General features: G+C 38.4%; 1 protein-coding gene across 1 annotated transcript; it reads right to left on the bottom strand.

Annotated features, from left to right (window-relative positions):
- Positions 1–5,755: 5,755 nt before the first annotated feature.
- On the bottom strand, positions 5,756–9,251 carry LOC103136080 (putative transmembrane protein INAFM2). The gene has a single exon (XM_016670149.1). It carries the CDS (start codon positions 8,689–8,691, stop codon positions 8,128–8,130), a length of 564 nt encoding a protein of 187 aa, XP_016525635.1. The 5' UTR covers positions 8,692–9,251; the 3' UTR covers positions 5,756–8,127.
- Positions 9,252–10,950: the final 1,699 nt, after the last annotated feature.

Raw genomic sequence — 10,950 nt, forward strand, 5'->3', positions numbered from 1 at the left:
AAAATGTATCAGTTAAAAAATCCTTTCTTTTATGGCTGTTTTGCTTCTTATTTATCCTCTGTCAGCACAAACTGTCTGCTGATATACATGTATCACATTACATCAATAAAGGCTCTCTCTAAATGGTCCGGCAGCATGTTTAGCCATGATAAATCATGATAATTAGTTTAGATAATTAGATTATGTGCTTCGAGTAACATTTTTGACAAATTCATTACACCAAAACTTTAAGCTTTAATCTGTAAATTACAGATTGATCATCTCAAATAACTAGACTTGCACAACCCTTACATGGCTAGCTAATGTCAAATAGGTTATTGTGGTGACAGAGTTGCTGGGAGAAACAATTATGTCTGTGCACATTGGAGTACAATTGCTGGGCAGAACAGCAGAGATTATAACATGAATTAATAATAAAAAATCTCCATTAGATAAAACATCAAATAAATCTTCATAACATGAATTCAAATTGGAATTGAAGAGTGTGCTACTGCTTCTTTTTAGGTTGCCATTGTAATCCACTGAAGTCTATGTTTAGCTTTCCAAACAAACCACTGGTACTCTTCTCCACCACTCTTTCCTGTGCTCTCATTTCTTCTTTAATGCTCATTCACTTTTTTCTTCATTTTGGCTACAGAAATAGATAAAACTATTGTGAGTTACAGGGAGGAGCACAACTATAAAGGAAAAACTGCAAAGCTGATAATTGAAGCTGCACAGCAGTTTTTGAGGATTTATCTGTGGCATTGTTTCTTCTCAGCACTTTCACAAAATCATGACCCTTCCATATAAAAAAGCCTTTTAAATAATAAAGTCGGCTCAATAAGCAGTATTTTATGGAGCATGCTTATGTTAAAGTTAAAATTCTATTGCTGCCAGCTTTTTAGTTTGCTGTGCAGATGCAATGTGTTTCTGTTTGTCAGTCTTTAGAGACAGCAAAGAGAAGACGCTTTGAAGTGAAATACAAAGGGCGGACTTGGCTTCTTGTTTGGGTGTGTGATGTATTTTAACAGCCAGGTATTTAGAACAATGAGGTAAGAGCTGAAGTCTGTTATTAGAGCTGATAAATGGAGGTTATGTGGAAGCGGGTTCTGGCCTGGGTTTGCACTGCGACCCTGACAGAACCTGACAGGTCATCCATCCCCACTGGTGCATGAGTCATCCATCCCCATGTAACAACCACGCCTCTACGGATGCTCTGCTCAGGATGACTGTGTCTTCTCTGCCTCCTTTTCCTGCTTTTCTCTTCCTCTTCTAGAAACAGGAAGACTGAGAAAATGTCCCTGCACCTCCAACCTGATCCACGGTCAGCTAGCTTCAGTACCATTAATCCGATAAAAGAACTGTCCTTTTATTTAGAATTTATTTTATTCTCTGGGAATTATTTTTATTTTAAAATGTGCAGAAACATTTGAGGCATTGAAATTGAGGACTGAATACTGTTGCATTTCATCAAGTTTTAAAGTTGCTATTTGGACCCCTCAGTAGAATCAACTTAATTTAGAAAATAGTTTGTAACCAACAGAAACACACATTTTTATATAAAGATGTCGTGTTTTTGTATTTTGTTGTCTGTCATAAATTAGTGATGATAAAATCTTCCGTGAGAGATACAAGCTTCCGAATCCAAATGTCTCCAGTGACATCACATAAGACAATAGATCAACTGTACATATTTTACTCTCTATTTGCTTTATTGTTAAAACAAATTCTTCCTTCAGATTTTCTGTAATACCAGCCGGTAATATGATGGTAAGGCTCGTGTGATGCCTTAAGCCAGGAAGACAAAACACAAATACAAAGCAAAAATGAGCAGTTTCTTCTTCAGTGCACTCTTTATTAAAAATTCGTTATTCTGAAATATTGCAGTGGTGATCCAACCTTCATTTCCCAGCTATGTTTTGATTGTTAGTCCACATTTGTTAGTTAAAGATATGCCACTGGATTGTTCCTTTATTTCACCCTTCTAGTGTGTATGACTCACACAGACTAAGATTTTTACTTCATAGTGCAAAATTCTTTGCTTTTATCTTTTAATTGCAATTAGTAGTAATTTTCCTGCATCCTGAATACATCTCCTGTATTATGACACATGCTTTCTAGATTGGTCTCTTGCACAAACCAACCTAAATTGAAAGTCCTTTAATTCAACCATTTTATACTATATATAAGACATTTTGTTTTCATCTTATTTTGTCCCCATTCCATGTTCCTGGCAATGACAGAATTATGTGGAAAAGTATAAGCTTAAAAATTTTAAATGAATCAAAGTCTCTCTCAGACGCGTCATCATTATTCAGCTGATCATGTACAAAAATATCAAGAAGCTTTTAGCTAATATGTTGAATGCACAAGGAATCATATCTTGTGCATATGAGTTCTAGGTTTTTAATGAAAAGCTGTTAGAGGCGGAAAAATACTTCAGATTAGAGTTGAAGTCAACCTTCCAGCAGGACAACAACCCTTATTATACAGACAGAAATGAAATGGTCTGCATCAAAACAAATTCAAAAGTCAGAATGGCCCAGCCAAAGTCCACACCTGATTCCTATTGAGAATCTGTGAGAAGACGTGAACATTTAAAACTCTCCATTCATTCTGTAAAAGCTTAAGTCATTTTGTGAATTTTGAATTTTCACTTTTAAACCTGCTCCACAATCATGGACTACTTTACATTGACCTATCACTTAAAGTCCCAATTAAATGCATTGTAGTTTGTTGTTTTACTGTGACAAAAAGTTAATATTTTTGCAAGACACTGCATTACAATAAATAAACGCTTCTTCTAGTTGATTGCGTGAATAGTTGTGACCCATTTTCTTCCTTTTGCTACTCAAACAAATCTCATATTAGACTCTTTTGGAACATATGACTGAGTTGACATCAGATAATTGAATCATCTGCTTGGTCGAATAGGTTTGAGAGCCATGAGGTCATACGCCGTGTGCTCTGACTCAGATGCAGCTCCCAGCAATAACCGTAAGCACAGATAAACTCCTCCATCAAAAGAAGCCATAGGACCCATTGGCTATGCATGTTTTAGGACCAAAAGCGTAAATAGACACCAGTCAGTCGGTCTTGTAATTATTTCCTGCTGCCTCCTCTGATGAATGAACCTCCTGTTTAGCACACAACCTTGGCTTTGATTCTGCAAATCTGTCACGCTGACACAACAAGGCCTGTCCTCACTGTTTACATCAAAGTGAGGTGCTGGCTGCTCAGCGGAAATCAAATGATTTAATTTGGATCGCAGTTGTGAATAATGGCTGTCACTGACACCACAGAAGTCGAACCTCTCATCCGAGCGATTCCCTCTTTAAGACAGAGCGGAGTCAAAATAGCAGCAAGCAGCATTGTGTAATGTGCCTCTCTGCTCCGAACTGAGCAACGACAAGAGAACTCAAATCGATACGCCTCCCTCACACTCTGCCAAGAGAGAAGAGCAGGTGTTGGTGTTGTTTCCACTTTGTAGCTCGTCACATGTGTGTGTGTGTGTGTGTGTTTTTTTTATGAAGTGGAATTGTGGCACAGTCTGTGAGATCAAAACATGTGAACCCTGCTGATCATACAGCTGCGTAAACAGTGCAAAAGAGTCTCCTTAAATTTGATTAAACACTTAATATCACAAGGCTGGCTGTAAGCTGAGGTCCCTGTGCTGGCGTTGCTCTTACTTCTGTTGTACCTACGCCTTCACAAGAAACAGCACTCATTGTTATACACTCTGAACTGAGTCACTGTTCATTTAAATTTCTCTAACCATGTTTGAAAGAACATGGAAGATGTTAAGTGAAATTAAATAAAATTTATTTGGACCTGCTTTGGCTTTATTTGTTTAGATTAATTGTTGTCACACTACCACCATGTTCTTTAGAGACTCCTCAAACATTAGCTTAAATTGATGTTAGATCACACAAGAAAATCAACACATTTGCATGTTTGTAGTAAAAAAAAAAAAAAAAAAAAAATCAGAGCTTCTGACTGAAAAAGAAAAAGTTTAGGAAGGCCTTCATACTAGAAAAGTTGGATGTTTCACATCAACACTGACTTTCAAATCCAATATGGCTGACATGTATTTAGATTGCTGTGATGGCTCCAGAAATACACTTTATTTTTCAGGGTTTCCGTCTCATCAACTTTTCCCACGAATTAAAACATGTGGCTACACACTGACATGGTTGCTTTTCAGAAAGATAGTGAAGATAGTGTTGTTATTGAATCCCAGCCTGAAGTCTATGTTCTAGCAAAGGTGGTTGAATGCTCTCCCAGTGCATGAGTAGGTTCTCTCCAGGCACTCCAACTTTGTCCTTTAATCCATGAGTGCTTGTATGAAAGTTAGTTGTAGCTCTTGTTAAAATACTGTATGCATAAGTCAGCAAATAAAAAGCTATTTATTGTCTATACATGCTTGTCTAGGGCCACAGGGAGGCTGGAGCATATCTCCAGAGATGTTTTACGTGAGAGCCAGGGTTAAAAACTGGACAAGTTGCCAGGGCATCACAGAGCAACACATGCAGAACAAAAAAAAAATGTATGGACACACTCATGGTTAAGTTCAATTTGGAGTGATAACTTAACCTTGACTGTGGGATCAAGCTGAGCTATCCAGTGAGAACACATGTCTGGGTACGATTTTATTCAGAAAGACTTCAGACTGGGACTCAAACCCAGGATTATTGCCTCTGCAAGGCAACAATCTTACTAACTGCACCACAAAACATCCAAAAAGGAAAAATCCATCTACAGTAAATAAATAAACACTGCTGAATCCTATTTCAACCTAGCCTGGTAAAAATCAATCCCTTGTCCTTCGCTATTTGCTTCACACAGACAGTCTAGGCTCTCTGCTGTTGCGAAACGATTGCTTCTTGGAGGTGTGGACTGTGTTGAGATTTAAAATTTGACCCATTTGCCTCCATTTTGCCCGTGACATTTGTAATGCACCAGTGAGACCGGAAATCACCTGTGCTGTAAAAAAAACATGCTCCAATGCTAAGCGAGAAGTGCCAAGCCGAACAAGGCGGCTATCAATGTTAATATAATATTTTGAAGTATGACGAACACTGACTGAATGGCATTGTTCACTTCCTCCACTGCCATTGCTAAAGCTACAGGCAGACTACAATTCAAAAACAGTGCAGAAAATCAACATCATTATTCACAACTTCTCCTTCTGTTCGCTTGATTGGCCTGGTTAAAAATCAACTGGAGACAATCCAAGTCAATTGGAGCAAGCCCAGGAAAACTTTTCAGTCACACTTATAAAATGTAGGGTGGAAGCTGCAAATCCTTTGACAAACATCCACCATATTTTAATGGCACAATAACGACTGCCATTTTAATGTTAAATAAAGTTTTCTGACATATCTTTTATATGACATACTATTATTCATGCCTCTTTTTTCTCAACAAGCAGAGAAAGATTGCTGTACTATACGGTTTTGACATACACAGTTATATTTGCACCCAGATTATGCCTTAGATTTTTTTTTTTTTGATGCCCCAACCTCAGCAGTAACTTCAAAGGTCTTAGGATTTTCCCAGTACTCTCCTAACTAGTCTGATCATGCAGTGCAAAAAAAACACAAATCCTACGGCTTTTCAGACACAGTCAGGTTGGATTTGATATTATTTTCCTCATCAAATCTACAATTTGAGAAGAAAATGAAGCGCAGCATGACAGCCAAAGGCACCTCTTCCCAGTTCGCCTTCCTCTGTTTCTACAACAGAGTTCTCAAAATACTCTCCTCTTCCATGATTTATTTTAATATATATTTATTTGTATACATGTATTCAAAAGGGATAACGTACATCAATAAACATATAAACTTAAATGTAAATGTACCAAAAGGCTAGTTTTCATCGGTATTCCCAGTAGGTGATCTAAATAGGCGTCCAGATCAATGTGCTTGAACATCTCATCTCTTTAGCAATTTGGGCTTATTAGCTCTACATTACAGCTCATTTACATTACATTTACCTTGTAAATATTTGATACCATATGTTCCTCTGAGTACTACTACAGGCACAAGTACCACCAGTAGTACCTGTGCCACATTTCGAGAAACATGCTCTAAATAAACAAATATATCATCGGCGTACAGAATGATAACAGAAAATTAATAGAAAACCATTGAAATTAATCATTTCCTACAGATGTTTATTTGTATGGTGGGATATAGTTATGCCTATTATATATACTGTAACTTTCAATAAAAATCTGCTATATTTCCACTAAAAGTTCAAGGCCAAAATATGTATGCCTGTCTTATATGTACAGAACCAAATACACATAACATTTACATAGTTATATGCACATACTGTACCTGAGCATAACTTAATAATGCAGGCTCTTCTAATGGGATAGAATCCAGAGATTGATTAATCAAAGAAAGCACAGTTTATAGGCTGTATGTAAAAAAAAATTAAGTACCCAGCCAAGATGTGAATAATGGCTCCATATAAAGTTTGTTCAGGGTGGCTGGATACTGAATGGCCCAACCAAATTATGCAGTACATCTACTACCCATATGCTTCCCAATTTTTTTTGCCTAATTTTACAATTCATAGACATAGGCTGGTTACTGATATGTAGGTATGGAACTTTAAATAGTTATGGCTTGAAAAGCACAAAAATAGATTGCATTAATATATTGAAATTATTTTTAATGACATCTGAAATTGTTTCCAGAATGACCAGTGTGATCTCTGGCTGTATACAGAGAAAAAATAAAATGTGATCCAACTTTAAAAAAAAATTGTTACAAGTAGTCAAATTAGGCTTATCCAAGTAAATATAAGTTTATTAAGATGTCATGTAAAGCAAACGTAAATAAAGTAAGTTTGACAAACTTAATTTGATTACATGTAACAGATTACAGCATTTTTCTTTTTTAAGTTTGACCTCTGGTGGTCCTACCCCAGGTTTTGCTGCTGTGCACTGCTGATTCAGCTGGCTCAAAGATGGCTGCTACACTTCCCTCATGGTTACAAGAAAGACAAATTTAACTGTTCAGAATAGTCCCAGACACAAAAGACACAACTGGTCATGGTGTGGAAACTAAACTAAAGGTGCACCACTTGTCACTGTTTTAAAATGACACCTAACATCCTCTAACCTGAATGTCTGTAAAGCAACTAAGTGCAGGCAGGCTACTCAGACAGCTGTAGGTTGACTAATTAACCAGCTAAAACCAGCTTGTTATTTTACAATATAAATGGAAGAACATCAAAAAGCATATATTCAAGCTCTTGAAATGTACAACTGAATTTAACAAGAGTTCAATATTTTTGCCTATATTATATGTATTAAATTTAAAGTAACAAATTAAATTCAGGGTGCACATAGACATAATTTAGACATGAGTGAAATTGTGTGAGGTCTATTCACTGCTGATTTGCACATATGCATTTTGCTTTACATTTTTATTCCAGGCATGGTCTGAACTTAGACTAAGAATTAAAAATTGGTAGAAAGAAACACCCAGGGAGGAAAAACAAAGAATTTCATCACTGCAATACTGAATTGATCAAGGTTCCGTCAACTGGACCAATGTAAATATAAATACAGCAAAAACGGTAGCATTCATATACCAGAATCTAACACCAGCCTATGTCTATGGTGAAATCTTCAGGCAATCCAATTTGTGGCCCATTTTGTAACCTAAATGGACCCCACAAGCCTTGTAATAATGATTTAAATTGACAGATTACAGCTCAGTATAACAGAATGTCCTACAAAACCAAAGACATAATTCTGGCCATCGTTCTATATAATTTGGAAACATTTTTACCAGTTTTGCCCGCACTTTCGGTCAGGTAATTGGCTTCAAAAGTGGATTTAAGGCATAGAGATGTCTTAAAACAAAAAGGAAAGCATAGTACAGGGGAAAGTGATCTTTGAGGAAAATAGCGGTCCTCTGTTCTCAGGCATGAAATCAAGGTTATGAGTTAGTATGTGCAGTTCAGCATCCATCCGGGGGCTCTGCAAAGTGAGCTCTCCAGCAAGAAGACCTTTGTGTTAATCCGACCTGCGGCTTTGAGAATGTAAAACTTTACGTTTTTAAATAAGAGAGGGTGCAGTGATGGGTTATAATGGGCGGCCCGATCAGTCTCCTCTCAGCTCCGGCTTTAAGTCGGAGGGACAGTGGCTCCGTCCGCGGCCGCCTGCTCGGGGCCGCTGTTTTCGGTCACCGCGTCGCTCTCCTCCTCCGGGGTGAGAGGGACGCTCGTGTGCGTGTCACCGTGGGAAGATGCGTTCAGGTTTTCCGCGTGCGCACTCTCTGTCCCCGCTGCGCCGCGCGAGTAGACGAACCCCCTTTCCGCATAATTGCGCGGGGTCGCGGCCAGCCTGGTTTGGTTCACAGCCATAGCAGTCACCACCACTGTCTGTGTAGAGTTCCACTCTGAGACGCTGCTGTTTGGAGAAACTGCTGAGATGTTCGCGGTCGGGGAGACCCCTTCAGGCACCACAGGCTTCCCAGATGAGGAGGATGCGCTGGTCGGTTTCCAGATCAGACTGTAGTAAATAGCCAGGATAATGGCTGCTAAGGACACCGACAACACATATGCAAAAACAGTGGCAAGTCTCACCCACTTCTTGTTAGTCTTAGCAGCCATTTTAGCCTTTTTGTCCCCCGTGTAAGTGGCAGGTTTGCCTCTCTCCATGTTGGGCATGAAGTCCCGCTCTCTCATGTTGCCCCTGCTTTTCCCTCGATGCTCCACTACCCCCTCCGTCTTGAAGGTTTTCTCCTGATCCCCTAGTCCAAGGAAAAGAGGAACCAGCGGGCCGAGGAGCAGGATTCTGCGCTGCAGCAATATTTGGATTATAGATGAATAGATTTCCCCTTTAATTTGTTTGATCTCGCCTCATTTTAGGCACCCGGTGCAGCGTTGCGTTTCATAACGCACATCAAGCATCCACAGGGTGACTGCGCGTTTCAGCATCTGAAAAAATAGACACTCCAAGGGAACATCTGGCTGCATGGGCCCACTGCGAATCCACAGGATGCGAACTGATGTCATGCATTAAAAAACGATGAAGTCCTTCCAGTCCACACTCAGAGATATGCCTGACTTATCTAGCAAATGAAGAAGCTGGCTCAGCTAAAAATACAGGCGAGGGGGCGGGCGGTGTCTCTTAAAGAAGTAGCAGCTGTGCGGCACCCCCAAGAGGAAGGGGGGGGGGGGGGCAAAAAAACCCCCATCATCTATCATCACCTTTACATCAGGACGATGCATGGAGACCAGGATGTTGCGGATTAGCTGAGCGGTCTTTCAAGAGTTTTAGATGCGCGCACCCAAGTGGATAGGATGCCTACAGTGTCAAAAAATAAATAAAATAAAAATAAAATACCGATTTATTCATTTTAGTGGAGGAGTTATATAATGTAGGTCTAAATGTTACACTACTATTATTATCTGCAGTTTTATGAAGTAAACTTATCAATTCCTTGAAATCTTAACTGTATTTCTTTTAACAATAAATAGTTATCTTTATTAAATCACATGAATAAATATAAAATATTAGATCTCTGTTTTGTGTTAAAAAGTAAACATTTATGGTAGACCTTCATGGTTTACACTGACTTAGTTTGCTATTGCCTTGGGTTGGCTGTAGTGTCAGATAAAGTAGTGCATCTTTGTGAAACAAATTAAATGACCACAGCCATATAGGTCCCTAGTTTTATTCCTGATGTATTACCTGGTTTCATATAACTTGTATACTTTGGTGAACGTCTTTCCCTTTCGCAGCAGTTTGACCAGCAAAACATATCTTGTCCTTAAGTGCATCCTTTCACAAGGTAGAAAATGCAAAGTGATTTCTCTGCATTTCAGCTGTGCAATTACACACATGAGCCAACATTCAGGTTAAAGTGACAGCACATTGGAGGAGGTGATAGTGTTCACTACCTTGTTTCATTGGCGGTATCAGGAGGGACAAGAGAGCATGTACATTTGGTCTCGTTAGGATAAACTGACCCTGCTGTGGTTCCCTAAATGTCCCTTCTGTGGTCCCTGTTCTGACGCACTGTTTGCATTGGCTATTGCACAGCCAGGAGCTAAATTTGAATGGTATCCAAATACCTGGGGATCCTTTGTTAAAACAGAAACCAGCCTCCAGCACCCAGCGTGGAGAAATAAATCAGGGAAATGACGCTAGATGGTTGTTGAGGAATAATTTGACAAAAAAATAAAAATAAAAAATAAAAAAATCTGTTAAGTGATAAATATTGAAGTTTGAAGCAAAATAACAATCAAAGTAAGTGAGGAGTTTAAAAAGAATAATGTCATCAATGCATATATTCAAAACATATATCCCAAATAAAGAAACTTGAAGAAAACATGTCTTTCTTGAGGAAAAGTGTCTCTTGGGATTATTTATTTAAGGGTCAGTTCACTCAAACTACATGAAAACCATCTCTCCACTTATCTCAGCTGCTGTCACAAAATTTGTTTAGAGTTTCACTCAACTGAAATGGTTTCAGACATGGTCTCTCTCACTAGTGAGGTGACAGATGACAGCATTAGCACTTTTTCTATGGAGTTGGAAAAAGTGCCATCTCCATGGAGTATTATTTAATAATAACATTATTAAATGTTATTAATGTTCATAGACAAATTGGTGTTTTCATTTATTAAAAAAGAAAAAAACCCAAAAAGAGACGTATGTATATTTTGCTACATGAAAGTTATACTTTATAAGGTATAAAGTTGTAAAACTTTATACTTTATTATTTAAAACTCTAAGTGACAGATATCCAAGCTGTGCCATCTCCTAGCTGAGCTACCGTAGTTTTTATGTCGTCTCTGAAGATTCCTCATGACTGAACCCATGGTTCAGTAACAAGATTTTGTGAGCACTACTCTCTCTTGACTGTTCAAACTATTTGATCATTATATATTGGATTTTAATATTCTGGTACCACTCTAAACTAAAACTGTCAATATTTG

This window comes from Poecilia formosa, unplaced genomic scaffold, assembly GCF_000485575.1.
Source record: "Poecilia formosa unplaced genomic scaffold, Poecilia_formosa-5.1.2 Scaffold30, whole genome shotgun sequence".
Taxonomy (NCBI): Eukaryota; Metazoa; Chordata; class Actinopteri; order Cyprinodontiformes; family Poeciliidae; genus Poecilia; species Poecilia formosa.

Coding starts and splice junctions, on each gene's coding strand:
- LOC103136080 (XM_016670149.1), bottom strand. CDS start 8,691: ATGAGAGAGCGGGACTTCATGCCCAACATGGAGAGAGGCAAACCTGCC.